General features: G+C 36.0%; 1 protein-coding gene across 12 annotated transcripts in view; it reads right to left on the reverse strand.

Moving 5' to 3' along the window:
• Positions 1–25,994, reverse strand: part of PAN3 (poly(A) specific ribonuclease subunit PAN3) — an 83,566-nt gene that overhangs the window by 50,960 nt on the left and 6,612 nt on the right. For 5 of the 12 annotated variants that reach the window (XM_026074311.1, XM_026074307.1, XM_026074320.1 and 2 more), the window contains exons 3-6: positions 19,373–19,494; positions 8,410–8,476; positions 6,331–6,401; positions 4,053–4,115 (exon numbers count right to left, since the gene is read on the reverse strand). In XM_026074311.1, coding sequence (XP_025930096.1) covers positions 4,053–4,115; positions 6,331–6,401; positions 8,410–8,476; positions 19,373–19,494 — 323 coding nt within the window. Of the gene's footprint in view, positions 1–2,997; positions 3,076–3,317; positions 3,412–4,052; positions 4,116–6,330; positions 6,402–8,409; positions 8,477–14,804; positions 14,999–17,230; positions 17,415–19,372; positions 19,495–25,073; positions 25,213–25,994 lie in introns of those variants that run through there. The other 7 variants (XM_026074313.1, XM_026074309.1, XM_026074314.1 and 4 more) reach the window with 6 other exon arrangements.

Consider the following 25,994-nt stretch of genomic DNA (forward strand, 5'->3'; position numbering starts at 1 on the left):
GTGAAGCTGGCTAAATACATGCTTTTGGACCAAAGCAAATGTGAGTTATCTTTAGCCGTCTCCATCACAAGCTAAATTAAGTGGCATTACTTTAAATTACCATAGCTAAAAGCCAGCACAGTAGCATTAACTAGGGCTCATCTATTGTACAGTGAGTTGACTGTGTCTGTACATATAAACAGATAAAAGTAAGTATTACAATATGGCAGACAGAAAAGACTGAGCGTACAATATCTTAGTTTCCTTGCACTACTTATAACAAAATTAATCACTATATGTGCTTTCAGGTTACATTTTTGACTTGTAAGACTTCAGTTTTTGAACAGAAATTAGTGGCAAAGAAAGAAGAGGTTAAACATTCAGTGTATTATCTCTTGAGAACTAAAAGCTAACTACAAGCCAAGAGTTCACTTGCTAGAGCTCATAAAGGAGTTCTGAAAAGTCAGCTTCTATCTTAAGCCAGAACATTCCTCCCATCCTTAGAACAGCTACTATCACCGTTATCTTCACCCAAAAGCCGTAACAGATTAGCAGGAATAAAACAGTTCTTGAAACAAACAGCTATCAGTATGAATATCAATGTGTTCATAAAGGAAAAGAATAGTCAGGGCAGCATCCATTTACGGGCACAATCAGTTAAGAAGCATTCTTGGTTGTAAATACAACTGCACAACTGGATTTGGTAATCAGTTCTAGAAAATGTTACACCATAACCCTAATTATAGTTGCTAGGAGCATCTTAATAGTTTTGCAAAACGATCATACGAAAAGAGAAACTCTTCTCATTATTTCTCAAACCTTGTGGCTAATGCAGAGCTACAAACCCCTTGAGCGGTTTAGGTTTTTGCTAATCAAGATACTCTCTCCACTTCCCATTTCATTACAACCTCTTTTTGGTAGAGAGGCTGACAATACTCATTTACTTTATCTAAACTTCTGAAGGTTGGAAGTAATTTTTTGATTTGAATATTTAAATATTTGGGTAGCATCGTGAACAACTGTGTATACAAGTTCAAGAAATATCTTCCAATCTTCCAATTAATTAATTGAAAGTCAGTCTTACTTACAGATTACATATACCTTGTCATACAAAGAATCAAGCCTCCAAATATAACCAAAGACATCTTGTACATTAAAGTTATGTTTGTAGTTAATGCTTCAGCTTGTGAGCCACACCTGGTAAAGACCAAGTGCTAACTGAAAAATTATGCTTTAAAATTTTTAAATGTCTACAGGTCATAAAATATGTCTGACCTACTTAGGTAAAAAACAAAATAAGCAAAGGTCTTTTTTAATCAGAATTCTAAGATAAGTGTTGCACTAAGCAATTATATCATTTGACTCTGTTACTTCAAATAAGTAACAAAAATATGACTCCTCATTAATACAAAAATGGTACATATTTCTAAAAGTAAGTGCTTTAATAATTTGGCTTCCTATATAACACGCAGTGCTCACTAATCCATACACAAAACTCAGTGTGAATACAATATTCACTCTCACATCATACTCAAAAATGAAAAAATAAATATATAAGGTAGTAATTACTAAGACAGCAACAGAACACAACCTATAAACAATTCCACTAAGTAACAGTTTCAGAGAAAACTGTAAAACAGATTAGATGGCATCACATTCTAGACTGAGAGGTAAACTTCATATTACATGTGAACATTATTAACTTTCTCTACAAGGGTAATCTGTTTTTCTATATTCCTGCAACAACTTTTTTTGCATCCGTTGTAAACTGTAATGTTTTATTATGGTGGTAGAGGTGAATATCTCAGGAGGAAAATTTCAGGTTTGAAAGATGAGTTTAGTCCAGGTATATTACAAAGTCTGTGTAACCACAATTTATGACACAGTGACACAAAGTGGTGTTTAGTAATGACCTGTCAACTACTCAGAACATGCTTTATGTTTCTGAGAGGGTTAAATTCTGGAGACTGTTAAACATGAGATGACTGTCTCAGCACACATTACACCAAAGGTAAATACAGAGAGGCCAAACACTTCACACTTCCGTCTTCAAGGAACACCACTGAACAATATAAGGATCAGGTATTAGAGGTGACAAGACAGAGATGGAGATGGGAAGTTTGAGAAAGATGTAGCTTCCCAATAGGTAAGAAAATTAGATGGAGCACAGGACACTTAACCTAGGAGTAGGATAGGTCTTAAGAATTTGGTTTCTACAGGAACTGAAGTTAGCATTATTGTCTTCTTGCAACTCAACAGGGAAACTCTCCTTGTCGTCATTAGAAAAGCTTACATTTATACTGACCAGGCTTACAGGCAATCTTTTGTTTCAAAATGATTTTCTCCACACATTTATTACTGTTGATTAAAGTATCTGGATTAAAGAGATCTGCTGTCCAGTCTCATTTGCTGTAAGTCTACAGAGAGAGGACCAAATAGCAACAGCCTCTTCTGGGTGAATGTCACTCCAAATAACGTCTCCTATACCTTCCATTCTAATACTGTTTAGAATCTTTTAGTCCTGGCTTCTAGCCACCTAAGACCAATGGAAGGAGTTCCAAAACAAAATAAATAATTCTTTGAAATATATCTGAAGACAACTGTACAAACAGCATTAAAATTGTACTAGAAGTTCTGCATGCTACAGCTAAGCGGTTCATCCCTTACAACCTGTGGATTAACAGTAGTCTTCCTCTAGCTGCGACTAAACAGTTCAAAAATGGAAATAAACCAATGTCAGGAACTTTTCAGAAGAGTTCAGTTTCAATGAGGCTTGAAGGTACGAACAAAGAAAATAAAACCAAAAAAGGGCAATGCTTTCAGCTGTCCTGTAAGGCTGACTAGTGAAAAGTAGTGGTACCCTTTAGTCTGGATTGGTGGCAACAGTCTCAAAACAAATTTAAACTAGAGTTTCATAGGTTATTATTTTATTTTATTTTTTTTAAATATAAATTGCATTAAGCTGTCATCCCCTTGGCAATGGGCTCTCATCAGTTATGTTGCACATATTTTTATGACCTGTTTATCAGAACCACCAAAAGGAATCCAAGGACTTTTCCATCCAGATTATCTCAGGGTTTATAAAGGAACATTTTTCTAAATAATGGCTAAAGATGGCTAAAGTCAATTTAGGAAAAAAAAGAAAAAAACCCAAGAAATCCAAATTCAGAATGCCACCCTATTTTTAACACATATAATAGGTATTGGGGGGGGGGGGGGACAAAAGAAAAAAAAAGGAGTGCGACATTATTCTCAGGAAAGAGGTTAGTCTACTACTAACTCTAGCTTTTGTTCCATGCTTCACAAATCCTACTTGTGCATTGTAGGTTAATACTTACCCGAAAATCTCTTATAGGAAATTCACTTTAAGGCTGCTTGTCTTACTGCATGTGGAGTTACAACAACAGGACAGTAAATCCAGAGAGGTTTACAGTTGACAGAACCTCCACCAAGGCTCCATCTACAGAAATACTTAGTTCCTTTGATTTCACTTTAAGAATTCCTATAAAATGTCTTTAAATAGTAATCTTAGCTTTCCTGAAATCTAAAATTGAAATGCAGTGTTTAATAATTTCTAGACAGAAAAAATAACCTCTAGAATGTTTATATAAATTAAAGGACTATGATTACATTTTAAGCAAAAAGTATAATTGATTGAACATTTTTAAAATCTGTAACCAATGTTTTCAAACATGAAAATATCCATAAGTAACTTAAATAGCCCAGTCACACAAACCAGTTTCAAAAACTGTCTGGCTAATTAAAAAGCAAGGATATTCAGAATTATGATAAGTCTTATCTTTAATATTGTATTGTTAACAAATAGGTAAGTCCATATGGCTTGCCCTCTGTTAAAGGGCTGCCAGGATAACATGATCAGCAATATCCAGAGACAATCAAGTTTAATAAACTTAACTTCCTTGCTTAAGATAGCTCCATAATATATGTTTTTCCGGTTTTATATAACACAAGCAACCAATTTTTAGAAAATTGCAAATAAAAAATAGTTCTAAATACTTAAAACATCACAATTCTAATTTGTAAAGCAAAATGATTACTCTTTATTCACTTACCAAGACCGTATTATATCTGTCCTCCAAGTCAGTGATAAACGAAGGAAATGCTGGTTTTGCCAGCTAGTTCAGAACAAACAAAACCTTAGCCCTGGGCTCTTAGCAAGAAAATGGAAAGGTTTTTTTTGTTTGTTTKTTTGTTTTCAAATAGTAGATGTTGCAACACCTACATTTGAGCTAGTCACCAAGGCTCCCTTTAGAGTCAATGAACAGAAACACGCACATCTAGAAGGCTACCATCTATGTCAAAGCAGGTATCAAACACTGGCCAGGTAAGTCACATTCCCTAAGGTCTATACAAAACCCACTTATTGGGAGGGTTGGCACCCACACTAAAGCTTTTAAATATCTTGCACTTAACCATTTAGTGCTTTTGAGAAAATTACTTATTATATTGGAATATTACATTTACCAAAAAAAAAAAAAAAAACCCTAAAAATATTAAGAAACCACATCCATGACTACTTGCAATGTTGTCTGGCGACCAAAGCTAACAGAAAGTAACAGTAGAGGGGGGATTCATTTCTCATATCTTTATCAAGTATTATCCACTTAAACCAGCCAGGTTTATTCTTTTTCCTACATACTCTTCTTTTCTTAATGTGAGCTGAATGCTTCTTTAAGCTGCTCAGCGCTCTCTACCGACTATAGAGGGAGCCTGGATGTCTAGATTTTAGACAGCTCAAGCCATATTAGATGAAAATCTCACCGTTACTGTATTGTTTAACAACCTTCTGCACAAACATACATTACAAAWTAACAGTCACAATGAACATTAAATTATTAATGTGTCAAGCAAAACAGAAACCTCTTTCAATTAATGCCAATTTTTATGTCTGAAATATTAATTAAAAAAAAAAAAGCGAATCAGTTTTTCCACAGATAAATGTTTCTCTTGATACTATTTTTGAAAGTAGCTGTTTGCTGACTCTTTTTCTTGTGGAAAAAAGGGACCAAGTAAGAAAAAAATTATACATTACTCTGAAAGTTATTTGAGCTTTACATTCTTAAACACTTGCAATTTGCCTCCGTTTTGTATTGTTGGATTAACTTTGATCTAATTTTTAGTATTAGAGGCAGCGGTGACTCTGACATACTTTTGTACAAAAACTCATTCTCTTTTGTACATGTGTTTGTTACATACATTTTTATACCTAAACACATACATACACATATACATAGATATATTTAGTATTTATGGACTGAGTCAGAGAGGAAAGTATGCTTATTTTCTTTCTTACTGTCTTCAGTAAGTGGGTAAACAACATATTATTTATAGTTAGTTACATCAAACTTTCAGAGCATTATAGCTGGCATTAAGGAAAAGGGCAATTTAGAGACTCGATATAATTTGGATAAATAATATTAGGAAGTTAACATTCTACAATAGCATTTTATTTCAAGGAACATTAGTCTGATGGGCCAACTATGGTAATTATCTATAAGCTCAATCTTTACCTGCAGGAATGATACACAAAGCTCACAATTGCCAACACACAAATAAAGCTCTATGAAAAGTCACAAGCATGCTGATGTAATGTGCTTGCAAGACAATACATTATTGATTACAGGGAAGTTCAGGATCATGTGGTTAATAAAGGAAATAAGACATAAAACTCCCCAGTGAAAGTAAAATCTGATAATTGTTTGGAACAAGATTAATGCCTTTTTAGATAAGCCACAGTTCACAAAAAATGACAAGGAACTCTGGTGTAACCAGACATTTGTATTCCAGCATGTGTCTGTAAACACCATGCCTTGTGTTGGCACAGGCCAGTCAAAAGTATTTGAAGTTGCTGTCTAGCCCTCAGCAAAAGAAAGATTTCCCAGTATAAATCAGAAGGGAAAAAAAACAAAAGCCCAATTTTCTGATAATTTTATAGGTTTTTGTTAAACTAAAGGCATTTCGATCAGTAAGAATTACTCTGCATTATGTACAAATGGAGGGAGTGACTCTTATTGCATTCAAAAATCTTGTCGCCATGAAGGCACAAGATAAACCAACTACAAGTCTTGGTACAATAAAAAAAACATTATTTTCAAATTCTGTGTACGGCATCCTAACGTTCATATTCAAAGCATTCTTATAAACTTCATTTTACAAGTGCTTGGACTATTTCCTACTAGCAGCAGCAGGTTGATCTGGTGTAGCAGGAAAAAAAAAATGGATGAAATAAGGATGATTCTTCTAATGTTACTAGCAGTTCAAGTTATTCCAGGTCTTCTTCCTTGTCAACTAATACACAAATATATTACTTAAGATTTAGTTGTTGCATACCTTCCTCCTTTGAGACAGGCTGAGGGCAGCAAAGTCATTAAACAAGGATGAATTTGGTGAAGTTAGTGGATCTGTTTAAAAAAAAAAAAGTGCAAAACATGTTAGTATATACTTCCAATACTAAAAATCTCTTACATTTTTTAGTTTATTTCTGAATGGAAAAAATATCCTTTTGACAAAACTAGATTTAGCAACCAAACCGCTAAAAAACACAACATTTATTAGATTCCATGCAACTGCTCAATTGAAATGGTGCTCATTAACAGAAATTAATAAGTTTTTAATTGCTGTTGATACTGATTAACGTACATCTAACATTTCAAAGCCTTCATCTCCAATTACCCAAAATTAGTAATCTACGTAACAATCTTACAAACAATAATATGGATCTTACCTGTCCTATTGTCAACTGGCGCGCACAAAATTAATCAGAACTAAAGGCAGCAAAAGTCTGAGATTTCATTAGTAACTTTTTATTGCTTTTCTTTCTCCCTTCACATCCCTTCCAGCGTTGAAGCACCCAGAACTGTATAATGACTGTAGATGCAACTTAAATGAGAAACTCCAAACTGAATATATCTAAATCATAAGTTACCAGATGAATGCCACCTGCAAACAATATTTTTGTAAAACAGTTTCTTCGACACCAATCAATACACCTTAAAAGGGTAATTCAACAACTGAAGAGCAGGTTTGGGGGAAGGGGGGGGGGGGAAGCAGAGACAACAACTGTGGAACCTCATTAATTCTTTACAGAGACTTTAAACTCGTTTCCAAAAGTCAGTCTGGTTTCTCACCTTTACATGCATCATCATAACTATCTGTCCTGTCACAGTCAAATTTTGATTGCATTTAAAACTTAAAACTCCACTGCCTTGAACAGCTAGTTGTTCAGTGTGACAAAAGAAATACAATTCATAACAGAACCTACTGTAAATTAACTAGGAGGAAAAAAAAACCAAACCACAAATGTTGACTTTAAAGAAAATTAATTTTATAGGAATAGATACTAACATACTAAATTTATAATTTTAAAAGTAAGTGGACTAGCTGTAGGGTCAGACATGCAAATGGAGTTCTAGAAAAATCATTTACACAACAATTTTCAGAACAAAAATATATTCTAAATGCATGTCCTTGCCATAAAGGAGTAGCAATCTCTTCTTTAAAGAAGTCATTTTGACAGCTACAGTTGATCTGCAGTGTCTGTCAAAATCTGAAAAGTAATTCTAAAAAGTGTGTTAAGAGGTTCAGTATACTCTCCACAGTGATGTATTTTTTCTGTATTACTGTATATCTTCTCCTAGACATCAATATTGCAGATAAGTTGGGATCTAAACCAAGCTATGAACTTACGGACACCGAATTCATCAAAATAGATTATTATTATTTTTTAATTAGTAGTAGCTTCACAACAGCAGAAAAAAGTAGCCCTGCATTATAGAGACATTTTGTTTGGTTGAAAATGATTTTCCCATTAACAGGGAAAAAATTATAAGAGGTAAAGTACTACTGACAGCACAAAGCTTAACATCAATTAACATTTCTGATTTATGTGATAAATTTCACAAAAACTGTACACCCCAAAACGATTAGCTACTTCTACAGCTTATTCTTATTATTTGTGACTACTATGAAACTTTGGCTTTAAAAAAAATGTAAAACTTGAAGTGATAAAACTGAACAAACTTAGCTCATTTTGTAGGTAAAAAAAGATGGAAAGAATCTGTGTATATTTCAAGTTAAGATAATAAAATTGTATATTCATTTCACCCAATAACTTACTTTAAAAGCACAATATAAAGGGATACTATTGTGGAGCAATATAAACAGTTGCTTAAGCTATCAGTGCTTTATAGAAAATATCCCAACTAGCATTTCACTTGAAGTGACAAGACCTACAGACTTTGGATTTGGCTTTGGATTACAAAGAAGTAATTGCAGAGTACACTACTGTTTTGAAAAGTTCTATCATCTCAAATCAAATCAGAGAAAAAACTAACTACCTTAAGTTTTACCAAATGGAGTTTCTTAAATTTCCAAACATACCTTGAAGCATATTAGTGTAAAAGTTCTTACCATGGCCTGCATACTGCTTGGCACTGTCACTGAGAAGGCTAGGGGAGCTGCTGCTATTTGTCATCCTCTGCAAAAATAAGAGACAGAATTGTACATATAAAATACAGCTATAAAGGACTAAATGAGGGCAGTAGAGACAATATTTAGATTTCTTTTCAGAAAGAGACTATGAAACCTGTGCTCGTTCCCCATTTAATAAATACACTAGTAGATATTGGTTTGTAGTTAACAAAAACGTTTACTAAAATAAAACATTTCCCATGAGAACAATGCAAACAAAAAATGACACTATACTAAAATGAAACTATCTTCTTGAGTTTCTTCTAACTTGGGAGGTTCTACCAAACCTATGGCTCTTTTCCTGTATGTTGTCAAAATGTTAGATAAGCCAATTACTTATCTCCTTTAAACATTCCTTCACACTGTACTTCTGAAATAACTCCTCCCTTTATTATACACTATCATCAGAATATGAAACTTTTCCAACCGAAAATCCATCAAATACAATACGAATTTGAGTGTTTTTTTTTTTTAAATAAAAGAAGTGGACCCTTCAGCAAAGTCACGTGATTCTGGTAAGCCAGTAAGACATTTGAAACTTTCCCAATATGCTCCCCTAGGCCCCACATGCTTCCCCTACATCCCCCTAGGAATATCAGCTAACAATAACCCGGGCCAAGTGAGGCAGTGCTAGTCTAAAAGCTACCTCTGCTTTGATACAGCAGTTTCTCTCCTTACTCCTACTTATTATCTGCTTTGATCAGCCTCCTGACTGGAGGAAAAAGTGGTGTAAGAAGAGAAGCAATGCTACATCTCTACCAGTATATTAAGCAGCGCCAGGAAGCGTTCTCCGTCACCGAGTGAGACTACCAGTAAATTGTTAAAATATTCCCTGGCGTGCTTTTGGCCTACATCAACCAAGAGTCTCCTGGGCAATTCTCAGGCACTATTCAGCAGTGAAAAGCTTCCAGAGATCCCTTCAAATTGACGGTTTGCATGCAGCCACCCTGCTTTAGCGGGTGAGCGTACACCAGCACAAACAGCCTATTCCATGCCAGCTGGCCCTAAGTGTCTAGGAAATCTTCCAGGCATGTTTAACTTAGTAGTCCAGACACAGACTACGACTCAAAACTGGTCACTGGATTTGCTCTTTATGCTTTTATTTTTCCACTGCCAAGCTGTATTTTGGGGGCAGATGGCAAGATAAGAAGTCTATTGTGTAATACTTCAATGCCATTTCATCTCATTCTCAAACAGACAGAGCAATATTCTGGAGTAAACTTTATAAGGAACAAAGGGAGAGGAAAAAAAATCATTAAAAGCTGGGGAGTTATCTAGTATGGCAGAACTGTAAACCTACAGCAATTCAAAAATTTCTCAATATCTTGCACAGACCTGAAGTTCTGCAGTTTTCATATTACCACTGACTTCACCAGAAGTCTCAGCTTTCAGTACTAGCATCTAAAAGAATGAATAGACTTTGTAAAGTACTTTATGTGGGGAAAAAACATTCTAAAAAATAGCCTGTGCTGTTGGAAAAGTAACTTTGAAAAAGTTTTTGTAAAACCATTTAGGTACCTAAACAGATCAYCTTCAGGTGTTGCCCTCTCAACAGGCATGCTCAATCAAGATACTATTGTCAGCTGACATGCTGTCTCCTTTATTTCCACATGTAATATTTCCCTAGTCTATGCTCCACTGCTGTGGCAAGCTTTCTATTACCATTGGTCTTCTCTGACACAACACTTTATTCGGTACCTGTATATAGTACAGGTGTATGTACTAGTACTATGTGTATATATGTATGTACCTACGTATATACAATCTAAACCTCATATTAACTTATTCAAGACTTAAATGAAAGTATTTCTGATGTGCTCCTTCCCTATTTTGATGCCACATGTCTGATGCTGCTGAAGATACAAACTTCAACACACACAATATAACTCATAATAAAAGGTTAGCAGTCAAGAACGATGAATTCTTTACCTAAGAGGGATGCCTCCAGTGAAACAACAAGATTTCCTTACTACAAAACAAAGGAACATACTGGGAGACCGATGTTAACAATCTTGCCCAAGATCAGGGATGTTCATCCTACTACCCCAACCATAAGAACAAAATTACAGGTTAAAAAAAAACCAAAAACCTACAAAACAGCAGACTTCTGGACATTAACTTTTCTTTAATTGTTGTTTTTTGTATAGTATTTAGCAAACAACTCATCAGCTGTCTCTATAGATACTGTTTTTATCTTCTGTCTCACCAAATGCAAGCATTTCTGCAGCACTGATAATTCCTTGCATTAAACAGAATTTACTTACTAGATGCCAAAAAACAGCTGTGATATTCCCAAGTACGTTAAGTGCAAAGACAAATGATGTATGAAGAGGTAGAGAACATACAGAGTCTGGTAGCTTGCATACGTATCATTTGGCTAGAGCAACCAGTTTCTGATAGTCAGTTAACAAGGTAGTTGTGGCATTTTATTATTTTTGGCAGAACAGCTGTCTTGCACAGAAAAATGCAATGGTCTTATGGTAATTATCAGTCACATTAGCCATCTACTCTCACAGAAATACAAAACAGAAGCATCTCAGTGGTTACAGTGGGTCTCTGGATGATCAAAGTTAGACATTCAGTACTCCACACAGCATGCTCTAAGACCAAATCAAAGTTTATGTTTCACTGGGCCCACAGATTTGCTTTAGTAAATTGTATCTATACAGTGTCTTTTTCACAAGAAAATTATATTTCTGACTGTGAAGAGAACGGGAATAATAAGTACAAAATATTAGTAATAAATATCAGTATATAAGAAGTTTTATACTAGGTAAGAACACATCAAAATAAATTTCTGGATCACAGTAGTTAAACTATTCATACATCATGTTCCTTTCCTGACTAAGCAGCAAAAAGGAGTTAAATAGCCTTTCACAAATATTTGAAAATTGTCCTCGTTACACATCTTTTCTTAGCACTTGACACACATCCCCACTGATCCTTACAAGAGGAAGTGATTTAGACACTTGCATTATTTCCTAAAGGAAACCTTTCAGTTTTGCACAAAAGCTCTCCAGGTATTGATGAGAACAGTATAAATGTCTGCTTCTGACACTCACATTTTTGTAGCAATTTCAATGCAATGGCAATGGACTTTCGTAACAGGTGATAAATATGATACTGAGATCTGGGCTGGTATCAAAGACAGTAAAGCATATTGCTTAAACTTGGAAGCAAGCACTTGTGTGCCATCAGTATTTTAGTGCTTCAATTAGGAGAGTTAAACATTCAGCGACTGGACTTGGAATGTGAATAGGTGGCTACTGTGGTGAAAATCAGTCCCGATGTGATCAATAAAATCATACAGTATGTGCACCGGAGATTACAACAGATTGTAACAGAACGTATTGTTCAGTATTCCAGTAGCACAGTGCAAACAACTCTATCAACATCAAATGAGCCTTTACAAAAGTCAAGTCTTCAAGATGCAAGTACGTTTTACATGAACCATGATTCTGAAAAYGCAAAACTTCTCACTGATCTTTGCTGAAGGCACTGCCTGTAAGCTGTAACTTGAATAAGGTAAAAACCTCCACTTCACCACTCACTTCCATGATTTTTTCATTTTATTCACATTTATTACGCATGGACTCTGTTATGCTTCCTATCTTAAAATTATTCATGAGTCCTGCACATAATCAGTAAGAGATTTTTAGAGTGTTATAATATTAACATTTCCACACTCAAAAGCATTCAGTCTTAATGAAGGCTATTTCTGTATCAGAAACTTANGGGGGGAAATCTCTTAAAAAAGAAGAGAGAAATCAGTGCTATTTCTTATTTGTTTTCAGTCTTAATAGTGTCAAACTATTTTTATACAAAATCATCTTCAAGAAGAATCCAGGCGTAAGGAACTTAAGTCCAAAAGAGGAATGCTCCAGAAAGGTAAGAGCAACCATTAACAGGAGAAGAAAACAAACTATGCATTCTTACTAAGCCTGCCAGGCAGACAGTCTGCAAGAGGTTTGGATTTACAGCAYTGTGCACATATATGAGAGCTTCAGACTTTTTAATACATCTGACTTTCACCATATGGAAGCTAACAGGGAAAGACAACTTTGTCAAAACTAAGTGCCACACTGAAGTCACTCGTTTCCACATAATTTCCTTTTCCGTGCACGCCTGTTGCTATGATTTACTGAGTTCCAATTCCAAAATTCAACCAGGCTGACTGACATATATCCTGCCCTCCTCCCTTTAAAGGAGCTAAAAAGTTGCTTCTGTTCATGTCTCAAAAAATGTTTCTCTAACACAAAACTGTCACATTCATCCTCATGCAAGGATTTAACATAAGGCTTTAGTTTAAAATTGTCATTGTCGTTGTCATTGTTGAATCTTCCATCCATGAAAAAAAATACAGGCTCTTAAATTTCACAGAAAAACTGAGGAATAAAGTTTTTCAGAATACTATGCTAATTCCTGAATACGCAAGCAATTAAGATATAGGAGAGAAGTATGCTTATTCAGAAAGGGTTTTTTTGTTTTTGTTGTCTTTTTTATTTTAAACTCTTTCCTCAAGTACTTGGAATAGTCAATCTAACTCTTCTCAGGAAAAGACCATGTGAAAAGACTGACCAAAGCTTCATCTCTGATACAAAGTGAATCATTATCTTGCCTAGACATAAGACACTACTGCTTACTAAAGTTTCCTATTTAAAACAGCTGCAAGTCAATGTCTTCAAAAAGGGTTATGTCAACACGTATTTTAAGACAACACTGAAAGCAGACCAACAATATCACTATAAAAATAATTCCCATATTAGGTTGCTTTTGGGGGGGGGGAAATTAATCACTTTTCAATGCATCTGCAGTGCATTATGCAAGGAAGAAAAGTTTTACTGGGAATATTTCAGCCTTCTAGAGGTGTACACAATCTTGCCTTTTTCACACGCACACCTTTTAGTGTTCAGTAGTGAAAGCCAAAACTATGGCTGCACTTAAGACCAGTTTGCTGTGCTTTTATCTCCCTCCCCCCAAAAGAAGTATCCAGTTACACAGTTCTCATTGAGATAGGGGATGAATAAAGCTTTGATGCACACAATTAGATCTAATTTTACAGAGCCTATTACAAGACATTAAGCTTAAAGTAAGGGCCTTTGCTTCCTTTTCCATCATTTCTTTCCCTAAAATGCATTTAGAGATGGCATTTGTTTACTCTGTCTTCATATTCCTAGCCCTACCCAAAGGAAATAACCACGTTCCTCACTCATTCCTGTACTGCATATATTATCTCAAAATATTTTCTGTGGTATGTCACAAGTCATTCTCTTCACCTTAATACTGTTCCATAGGAATTATATTTCATAGTATTTCTTCTTTCTAATAACTAGGATAGCATTAATTTGCCTATAAAAGAAATCATCTTGCAGAAGAATGAAGTTGTTGTAGCCAAACAAATCATTACTTAGTTGTCACATTGTGACCTACAAATGGTGATGCCTTGTGTTTGGAGTGTTTCTCAGATCGCACATAGCAAGAACACAACACAAAGCTGCTTTCCYTTCTAAAGGAATCAAAACTTGGCTTTGATAGTTAGCATATTTAATGTTACCTACAGCATACACTACTCACAAATGCTTGAACTAAAGCAACTGGATTTCAGAGAGCATCATGCAAAAAAATGGATAATTTTTATGTTTAAGATACTGTGCCTATAATTCCACTCAGTTTTCAAATACTAAAAAGTAAAGAAATTTACAAGTTTCTGTGCTATAAGGAGAGTTTTATTCTTCAGCTCCCAGCAGATGTAAGACAGGGAACAATGGTCTTTGCATTTACTCAGCTGCAAGGCTTTGAGGTGAGCATGATCTCTACCTCTCATGCTTTTCAAGAACTCTTAGTATATCAATATTAGCATGGCAAAAGCAAGACTAGTTCTCCTCCACTGCTTGGCCTTGCCAACTGTAGTAGTGAAGACTATTATCCCCTCTTTCTTTTATTTTGAATGAAGTGATTAGTTGAAAAATTGTGATCCTAATTTCTAAATAATCTGGAGTCCTACTGAAGCCATCTATTTATAAAAGTCCATCATTTCAAAACAAAGAAAAGTTTCTGTGAACCAACATTACATGAAGATATCTTCTACTGCTTTATGCTCTTACAACCAAATTGGTCAATTCAAGTGAATGAACAACGTATTAGAAGTTTTAACACCAAGGTACTCATGCTCTGCTTCATCTTGCTCTAGATTCTCCCAGGTTCTTCACATAGCCTTTATACCATCCTAACATAATACTGCTAAAGCTCCTTCCCACAACGCCTATATCTCTGATCAACCCACAAGCTAGCAGAGTGGCAGAACTAATGCAACTGGTCCAAAGGAAGGCACGTACCAGCTAGTCAAGTGGCACATGTATAGTGACTGAACAGACAGCCAAGCATTAGAGGCATCCTGACCAGCCAGCTCCTGCCTCCTCGCTGCTAGGAAAGCCAAACACAATGAGCTGCTTCTTGAACCACACCTCAGACTGTCTCTTGGCTGCTCTGCTAAGCCAAGAACAGCAGCTTCAGGGACAGCATGCAGCCTACGGGCCATGTGTTGCGCAGGTCTGCTCTGTTACTAGTTAGAGAAGGGGAAAACAGAAAATAAACACTTTGATAAGCTGGAAGGCAATACTGCTTATGTAGTATACAAAAGCACATGCGGATTCAGGGAAGAAGACACATGAAACAAAACTATTACAGGAAAATGCAAAACAAGGACAGGAGACTATTCATCAATAGGAAATCAGCTAGTAACTACAGAAGAGGCAAACAGAAGGCAGGGAAAGGCTGGCTCATAGCAAAGAGGGAGGAGGAATGGAAGGATGAAGCAAAGACTTATTTTGCAGAAAAGAAGAAAAAGGAAGAATTAGAACAATGACCACTTCAAAAATTTCTGTCTCTTCTAAACAGTTCTGAGGATTTTTACTCCACCTTCTTGTCACTGCAAACTGAGCATTAGCATTAGTTGTCTTCACTACTAGTCTAGTGCCAATATGATGTTCTAGATCTCCTAAAATACTCTGCAACACATACAAATGAAATCTTAGCAGTCAGAATGATCAGTTCTGCAGAAATGCTGACCACCAGCCACCTACATTATTTACAATCGAAAAAGCATATCCACTTCCCAATTCATCACGATACAATTCGCTTATTTCCCTTCTTTATGTGGCTTACTTAACCCTGTAACACAGATTCATGAATTGCACACAAGAACATTAAGACTGCAAAATTCAGATACAACTTTGAGTCAATTTGGCTCCATTATGTATATCTATATAGCAGCTGTCTCATAATACATGATCATCTACTCTTTTTCAACAAATCTGTTTTATTTGCTGCACATGACAAATGCATTCTGGAGATTAATTAGGAATAGTCAAGAAGATTTGTCTATTGAACCCCTGCTGCCAATGTTGGAAGGCATCTAGTGAATATGGCACAGACTGCAGGAAGATATTTTATAGTAAAAGAAAATAGGTGAAACCCATGAGAAACTGATTCTATTCCTGTCTCTGCTGGTTACACTGCACTGAGACCAGTTAAGCCACTTGAACCAAGCTTTCTACAGGTCACTAACTCTGTTCCTCATTTTCCAGGTGTACAAGTTAAATCCTAGAGAGAGATATGCAAAACTAGAGGAACTCATGCCTAACAAGCACATTCAAATAATCTGGTACCTCTGGTTTGGGCAACATTAAAAAAAAAAAAAGCTTTTTTTTTTTCCCCCCCCTTACTGCCATCCTTTTCTTCCCATGCCCCTGTAAAATGCAGACTACTGTCTTCTTTCATACGGAAAGTAGTACCCAAGTTGCATAAATTTTATTTTGAAAGTAAAGGACAATAATAATAACTTGCACAGGAAAGTCCACTGCCAACTACAGACTTTAGTATACGAATTTATACAGCACACAGGAGTAAGGCATGGAACCATAAGATGAACACTTAATGGACTCTATCAAATTGATGTTCATTAAGCATGTACCACACATCCTGTGTCCTGAATAAGTCTGAATCCTACAGAAAAATTACACAATGTTATAAGGAATATACCTCAATACATAATCGAAGGCTGCATAGGCAACCTAAACTTAACATTTCTGAATATCTAACTGGATCTTATTAGTGTTCTTCTAACAGTGTGTTTATATGTCAGTTAATGCTATTTTCACTGTTAAAAAAAACAAAAAACAAAAAACCAGAATTTTCCTCATAGTGTGTCACTGATGCATCTATTTGTGAACTGCACACACTGATCCACCAGAGATTACTAAGTTGCTCACAGATGGAATTGATGCTTTCATCCACACAAGCAAAAACAAGAGGCTGATGAGACATTCTGCAGAAGATTTCTAATGTTTCATTGATGGCAGAACAACTGAACTAGTAATAGCTTTAGCTTTATTCAAGGATCTGGGAAGAAATATTCTCAACTACATGCATGAATTTGTCCTCTTCACTCAGTTTTACATTATACCAACATGTTTTCTGGTCCCAAATTCTATCCATTTCACCTTTGCAATTCCAGTCTTCATTCTAAGTATCTCCCCACTGTAGTCTCTCAGCTCCAGGCTCTTTGCTCAGTCTTTCCTAGCTTTCCTCACAGCGCCTTGTTCATTTATCTTGCCCCAACCTGAACCTTTGTCACCTTGCTTCTAGATTTGATTCCCAGCTCTCCCAATCCAATTTCAATGTTATCATCCATTCTCTCCAGTTTTTGCACAGCTGTATGTTCCAGTTCTTCCTCAAATTCATCTTCTCCTGGACAGCTTACCTCCTTTCCCTGACCTGACACCAGTCCTGTTCTCCATCCAGTTCCTGGCTCCATTCTCTCAGCCCCTTACTCAGCTCAGTTTCACTAAGCTCACAGCAGAAGTCTCTTTATCCTTAGAGACCCCTGTGCTCCAGTTAACACAGTTGCAGTTCTTGCTTCCATTAAGTACTGATCCACTTCCATGCTGCTCCAGCCCAAAGTGGAAGAAAAGGAAAAAGGGAAATGAAGCAGGTGAGCATCCCCACTCAAAGCACAGGCAAGGCCTAGATTCGGTCAGAACGGTAACTGCAGGAATGTACTCAAGCTGGAAAATGCTAATGCAGAGTAAAACTTTGGGAAGTTTTCTAACATCTACAAAGTTTCCAATGGGTCCATACAAACCAATTTTGCAAAGGTTTGTCAACTGACAAAAACTGGGTAAGTTTTCATACAGACAGCAAAAGGTACATCCTTGACATTACCACCAGTCCCTCAGATTTAAAGCCTCTTCCAAACCATAAAGCATTAGGATTATTTAAAGCAAAGGTCACTAAGATTTTTCTCTAGCCTTTTCCCCCCCCCCCCCCAAATGGCTGAATGACACGGAAAACCGCATTTCAAGTGGCTGAACTTTGTCAACAGGGTCTTATTTTAGAAGTTGACAGACAACTAAAACAGACAGTATTGCCAGCTTCACCTTTGCAAACAAGAACTTAAATTACATAATTCAAAGAAAAAAAAAATCAATATAATGATTGATATAAAAGTGTTCTTTAAATCATAACTTAATGTCTGCAAGCACTTTTTAAACAATAATGAAATTCATCTTTGCAAGTAACTTACTTTCACAATTTCTTCCTTTTTCTCATAGTAAAACACAATGTCTTGAGTGTAATCTCACAGGCATTAGTAAAGTTTTAAAAAAAAATTTAGAAATCCTACAAGCATTCAGGTTAGATGCATGCTGTATTGCATTTTGAGAAGAAATAAAGTTACAACTAAATTTTTTTTGTTTAGAAAGAGACCAGTGTTGCTGTCGAATACATTAAAGAAAAAAAACACTTTGCGCTAAAAGGATTGGATTATACAATTTCCGTGACACCTGAATTTGTAACTGCACGTACTATAAAACAATTTCTTAACTTCCAGTCTCAACAGTACACTTTGAGACAAAAGATTAAGATTCTTCTTTTTAAATCATGCAGCACTCTCAGTAGTAAATATTTCCATAGCTTTGCATCTATCAACTCTGTTGAATCAGGAAGATCCAGCTTTCTTGATTACATGCAGTAAGAAACAAAAGAGGGAACACATCTAATTATTTCCCACCTTTTGCTGAGTTATTTTTCAATCCATAATACAGCCACAATTGAGATCAAAGTAAGGAGAGTTTCCTTGATATAAAAGAAGAGAGTTGTTGTCAGGACCCTGTGGGAACTATTTGACTTGCACTCTCTTGCATTTACCAGAAACTGGTTCGTTAAACTTCTGAGTACAGGAAGAGATCATCTTCTTTTCAGTTTTTAAAAAGGATAGCAGTTGGAGGGATTTCTTATAGCACTGCATTTGCTAATTCAATAGATACTCATTTAGGTTTTAAAGATGACAGCCTTTTGCTGTAAATTGTGCATAATGTTACCTATGTAATAAATTCTACCTCATGGAATTTCCTGCGCCAACATCTACAGAGCAGTATAAACATAAGAAAACATTTCATAAGATTTAAATGTGAAGTTAACATCACTGAATGCCACTACAGACTGAGTTTATGAATTCTGAAATTTTTGCCTGGTAACTCACAGATTTGACAGTTCACATTTTGTTTTAGTGACTTTCGATCTTCAAAATGTTTCAGAATCTAGTTTCTACACATTTAGTAAAAGGCTATCAAAATTAAATACAAGCCTAAGAAGAAATCTGGACACACACACAAGTAATATGTGACAATGTCCAAGAAAACAGCTGAAGTAAGTGCTAGTAAAAACAGGCTAATTTTAAAGCAACAATATTGTTTCATTTCCATTTGCAAGATTAAAGGGAGTATAGTCAGCGTATTCTACAAGGTAACACATAAGAGAGCTGCATTTTTCCTGCCTCTTGAACAGTTTCTTGGTGTGATGCCAGTCAGAACTACTGAAACACTGTACAATCCACTGCTATTACCTGCATCATGGGATACTTTGTTTCAGTGGGACTTCCAAATCCATTAACGCCAATGAAGCTGGTGCTAAAGTAGGAATCTGTGAGACTAGCATCAGCTAACCCACCGCCATCTATTCCAGGAACTAAAAGAAAAAAGAAAAACATCTCAGAAAAGTGTAGTTTACCATGTGTCTAGTTGATGAGATCTTTCATTTTTATTNAAGGTTAAAAAATATTTTTTAAACCTATCTTCTCAGCAAGACAACTAAAAACATATTAGTGCATAGAATGAAAAAGAGAAGTTATAAAAGAGGTTGCTAAATGATAGCATGTGCAGCATGAAGTTACAACAGTAATGCAGAAGGGTCAGAGGACTGAAAGGCTTTGAAGGAAATGATGAGGAATCTGAACTTTAGAGACAACAGTAGCAAGGCAATGATATCAGAAAAAAATATTCAACTGAAAAAACAACTAGAAGACAAGGTTATCATAAGAAAATCTATATTCTTGCATACAGAGTTTGGAAATATATTTGTCAAATACAGCTTTTAATGGGTATACGTGCTCTTTTAAGGATAACATAGAGCAAACATATATTAAAAATATCTTAAGTCCTCTCACACACAAAGTACAAGCATTTTACAAACTTCCTTAAAAACCTAACACTATTTTCATTATCTCATATTTCATAACATAGCAACAATTTCATGAAAAGTTGTCAAAAAATTGTTTGGGGCTGAAAGCAAGTATGAAAGATGCAATTTCAAAGGATCCAATTTCTTCAGTTACTTGTCTAGAAATAAAGGGCTCGATATACAGGCAGAGTACTTCAACTGCAGATAAATGAACTCACTACTATGAGACTCAACAACAAAAAGCAGCCATAATTCACACAAAGCACTCAAGCATGTATTACTTATATAGCAAAAAAGAAATACTTTACAATTGTATACAAGTTGCAATTCAAATTACGCTTCTGCAAAAACATCCACAGCAAATTATAAAGACACTGATCAGTACGGCCAGGCCACTGCAAGCCAAAAGGCATAAGTAATTGGTAGCTCTAAGGTAGAAAGGCACACATCCAACTCAGAAGAACATCCTGTACCAAATCATCCAACTTGAACTTTTGCGTGGACTTCCAGCCAGCTTTTAACACACTGAAACGGCTTCCTGTCCCTAATTCTCAAAGGAAATAAAATGGAACATTGTACCAGAGCRAAAGGAATGTAGCTTATAACCCCTAAAGGTGCAGGAGAATGAATTTTCACCCCAAAAGAGACTATATAACTTGGTAAGCCATTTCCACACTAGGCACAGGAAATAGCAAAAAAGGAACGAAATACAGCCAGATTAAATCATAGGAAGGTCTGGAGGATCGGAAACACTAGCTGCATCCATACTACAGACAGATGTAAATTACTGCCCACTTGCGCTCACAAAGACTCTAGCCACATGAACTAGCCAACTTGGGTTAACACCAACAGCAGCTGAAATGAAGAGCTGCATGTGGAAAGAGATTAAACAAAATACTTGAGTTGCAATACAGATCAGCTTTGCAGTCAAAACGTATTAAATAAAGCATTGCTGCTAAAACTGGAATGTTTATTTGTGTATTTTGCACATTCAAGGGAGACACCTAAGGGATTTTAAAGATGCTAATTACTACTGAAGTATAGCATGAAATTTTTTAAAAAACAGTTTTAAAAACCAAAGTTCCAGAACTGGGAGAACCGGAAAATAAAACCATCTCCACCATCCACGTGCCCTGGATCCTCCTTCATAACTTCAAAGGAGCAGCCATGCAGAAACTTCAAAAGATCTCTTGCTACAGCCCAAAAGAACACAAAGCTGCCATTCAGTTTAAAATATCCATCTCTTCCACCTTCATTTGGGCAATTTGCATTCAAATGGCTAGAAAGTATTTTTCATTGAACTATTGTATCAGGGAAAATACCAGTGCCTGCAGTAATGCCAATTATTATTGTCTCATCTTACTTGCTACAGTGAGTCCCTAACTCATAGCGTAAAGGTTAGAATTTTAATACAATCTTTTTCTAGCATCAAGAAAAATACTATGACTTGTTCAGACAAGAAAGCCTAAAAGGTACCAAATCCATGTTTAATGATAAGCAGTTTCAGCCTAGTCTGCCCACAAACTATTTAGGGTTCACACTGAGATTTTACTTATTTTAAAAATATGCTTCCAGGATAACTATCTCTGCCTGAACTCCAGTAACTACCAAAAACTGCTGCAGTTTTATACTACAACTTGATTGGAAAAGACCATGAAAAAATGTTTAATTTTCAGGAGCTGCTGCCATTTCAAGGTGCACAATATAAATTCAGCAGTATTTTGGCTACTTCTTACATTACTGTCAGAAGCTTCAGACTATATCCCACCTTCGCAATCTGTAGAAAGTGAATATCTCAGATTGTACCAAATACTTCAGTCTCTATTGAAGAAATAACAACCAATTCTTTCAACTTCTCCCACTGTTCTTCGCTACACTAGTGCCTGTGAGAACACATTTAACTTAAATTTCTCTATTGGATGGATACAGTTAACATATGAAATTATTAAAACTGGAAAAAGTCAGATGGATGTTAGCTGCTTTGCCACAATGGGCAAAGCAAGTGGAGAGCTCTGTTTGTATATAGCCTTGTTAAGAAACCCCACAGCTGAACTYCACTAATTCAAGACAGCTGGTACAGCTGCAGTTCCCCGTTATCCAAGTAAATTGCCAGAGCCAATGTAGGTAGCCTGGCTAGGGCACAAATAAGCAGGCAGCACCAGGATGGTTCTCTCCTAGCCTAGATGAGGTATCCTCAGTGCCACGCAGCTCCAGTATCAGCTTAAGCTGCAAGCAGCACAAGGTATCCTGCAGCAATCTCGGAGATGAGCAATGCCATGAAAACCACCATGAATCAAGAAGTTATCTTTGACACTGCCCAAACACTGCTCCCCTACCACTGTTGCTACACAAGCCAGCCCAGATCACACAACAAAGCTGTTCAAAATTACAGTTTGGGCTTTCTAATCAATGCACTGATATGTAATTGGGCACTCAGGATAGCAAAAGCTACCCCAGAACATTTGCTTTTATCTGTCTGTATGAAGATTGTGTCTATAGTGAAGTCCAATAGTTTGGCCGTGCTGATCAGCCTCCTTGCTGGGTTACCACAAATTGCTGTACTTAAGTGCTGATACACCTCTTGTACCACTGAATTCTACCAAGGCTCCACTTGTTACACTAACCACATTAATTTCCAAGATGTCTTTCAGCTATCAGGCCTTCCATAGACCTGTTCCAAACTCCTTAGAGAAACACCTCTAGCTAAGGGATCAAGACCACAAAACATATTGCACAAGAACGATTAAAAGAATAGCCTCAGAAATTAAACTTGCTAGAGTGGAGGCTAGTTTTTTGGCAGTAGCCCAAGCTAGAATAGAATTCTAAATTCTGTTCTAGAGAATAGGAGTGTAAGGATAACTATTGCCCTCAAAAGAAAACTCAAGACTAGCTTCCTTAAACTAACTTTCTATAGCAGCAAGTAAGAAAACTAACAGAGAAAAGATGCAGCTTACATAGATAAAAGAGAAAAAAAGTAATTCCCATGCTGCCAAAAGAACCAAAAAAAAGTGTCCGCTGGGTAATCCATTTCTATTCAAAGATGGGACATTCATCTGTTATAGCAATGAAAGCTCAGCTACTACCTAAACAGCCAAGACAGCCTTCCTGTATTTCTCCGTGAGAAGTTGAAGGTTTTTATCCTCCTTCTGCCAAATATTTGGCTAATCATAAATTTTCACTTGCCCCTGGAAGATCACTGTAGTTAAGAGCATAAAACAAAAGTGGTTTTATCATAAGCAGTCCACAGGAAACTCTTCAAACAGAAGTAGGTAGACTTCACCACACGAGTAGTGTGATGTTTAAAAAAAAAAAAAAAGCGTGGAAGTCCAAACTAGAAAGAGACAGAACATTTTAGTCCTTGCAAGATTCTTTTATTCTACTGTATTTATTAATCCACATCAGACCCTGCATTCAATCTGTTTGTCCAGAGCTTTCCTGTACAACTATTGTGAATACATGCTTCCAAACATTCTGCACATAGTGCTATCAGAATGACAAAGCTAAAACTTTTTTCTGGGGTTTGTGTTTGCTTTTTCTTTTTAAGCATTGATTACAACTTTAGGGAAGTAACTTCAGACAATAATTTTAGGGAACTCTTGAACTGGCTATTCTTGTCAAAGGAATATGCCTTTCTGTTCTTTAAYAGTACTATTCATGTCTTGAAGTAATACAAGTTTTTCATAGAGGTAGAAAAGTTGACTAGGCAGGTCTGAAAAGAAAAGATGGATGTGTCAGGAAACAGGAAGAGCTTAGTCTCCTTTTCCAGGAGATACTACCAAATTATGCAAATAATAAGCAAACTAAGAATCCTATTTAAAAAAAACACTAACACATTAAGTAAGCACATATGTGACAACGAGACAAAATTTCTAAACTCCTTCAGTATTAAACAAAACCAGAAATTGCATTTCAGTAATTCTGGAAAGAAATTAAATAAAACACATCTTGAGAAATTCAGAAGACTTTTTCAATATTTTATACATACATTATCTCAGCTTTTTGCTTGGTGAGTAGCACTGCAGTTTAATATGACAATTGCAATTAAAAATAAATATCTTCTTAGATAATTCTTTTCCCACAGAGTGTTAGCAGAAAGTAGGCTTCCATTTGGATGCAGGCACCAAAGAGAAAAGCAGGTGGTTATTTTTGCCCTATTTATTTCAAAGAATTCTTTCAGGAACAAAGGATCTCATCAGAGCCTAGGTGCTTCAGTACTGCTGTGATGAACTCAACACAAATGCCTCAGCAGAATCAGTGGGTTTCATTTGGTTTTAGTTTTTAATGTTTGTCTTGTCTAATACAAATACTATCTGGAAAGATGGCATTCCTGATACCTTCACTCAAAACAGTAAACATGTACTGCAGTATCCTATGCTGCTTCTTTTATGAACTAGGCATCAGCACTGATGGCCTCAGAAATTGTTCTCAACACAAAAAAAGCCTTTGCAGTAATGTGATAGATTGCCCCAAAAAGCAAATGGGCTAAAGTAAGATTGACACATTAAGATGTCATCAGCACTTCCACACTCACTTTTTTCAAAACAACAATTCAAATATTTCTGGCAAGGTAATAATACAGAGATTGAAACCAATTGTTTTGCTATTATCACTGTTTTAGAAAAAATTATATTATCCTTACATTTATGCTGGAAAAAAGGGGGTTATATATGGAGGTAATCTTGATTTAGCCTTGCAGTGCAGCCACAATACAGGCAATTTTCACCTCAACATAGCTTGGTAAACTGAATCATATGCTCAGGCACATATGTGCATACATAGGAGAAGGTATTATCTCAACTAGATATAAAGTAGTAAAAACAGCAGTGCCTTATCTCCACTGGAATTTTACACAGAGATAGCTATCCTAATATCAAGACAAGAAAAATAAAGCTTTTAGACAAAGGCTATCTATAGCAAGTCATTTAAGCCTTAAAACTGGTTTTAGTATCATAGAAGCACTGTGGTGTCAGAGGTGCTTATGCTTATCCTACTTTGTTTTGTACTGACATGTTTGTATCAGGAAAGTCACATGCTTGAGTTAATAGCCTCACTCGTACACTGTAATAGTTCACAAGCGCTATACTTACTAGAGTGTGCATCTCAGAATGCTGCTTTCTTTACACTGCCACTACTATTGTTACAACTTGCTAGAGAAAAGTGGATTCTCCGGTGTTATTTTATGCCTCTCATTTAATGCAACATTTTTCAAAACCAGACTAGGAATCACTGAAATAGAGACAACAGACAAAGAAACTGTGAACCAATCCCCCAGGCATACAGAGCAAAAGTAGAAGTACACTGCTGGGTTACAACGCTGTGAATGAAAGTGCAGTTGGAGGGCAGATAGCACAAATGAACCAAGTTGGCAGAAAGGCAGACAGGAAGCAAAATAGTTTGGGAAATGCTGCCTTATTTACAAACACTCCCACTAAGTGGTGAGATATTCATGGTCAAACAGAGGAAAACAGCAGTCTTCACTGTAATATTAAATGACTGGGCAGCTATTTTTTCAGCTCTCTAACGCATATCATAAAAGCATCTGATAAAGACTGAAAACTCCCTAGACCACAGGCAACTTTTCCCTTTGCTATAAATTTGCTAAGATAGGAACCATCTTTCTGCTCTGTAAAAATCTCTTCGTACAGCATCTAGAGCAGCAGGACTCCTAGTCATGGATTGAGTCCAAAAGCACTGTGATAATACAAATTAAATGAGATATACTTTTTAAAAAGCATCATCAGAAGTACTCAGTTATCAGAAACAGTAAGCCAGGCTAAAGCAATCTACTTGATGTTAAAACTTTCAGAATAGACCATTTCCAAAAGTTTTCACAATTCTTGGATGTATGGCATCAAATTGTTCAATATATTGCATAAAGTTTTTCATCAAATGAAAACATTCATGTTTAAGCTTTTGTTTTTATTAACCTTCTTCCTGTATCTAAAATTCAACTTGTATATAAGACACAGTGGTATGAAACATGCATAGAACATGAGCAGGATGTTAGG

The sequence above is a fragment of the Apteryx rowi genome, unplaced genomic scaffold (assembly GCF_003343035.1).
Source record: "Apteryx rowi isolate R43461 unplaced genomic scaffold, aptRow1 scaffold_386, whole genome shotgun sequence".
NCBI lineage: Eukaryota > Metazoa > Chordata > Aves > Apterygiformes > Apterygidae > Apteryx > Apteryx rowi.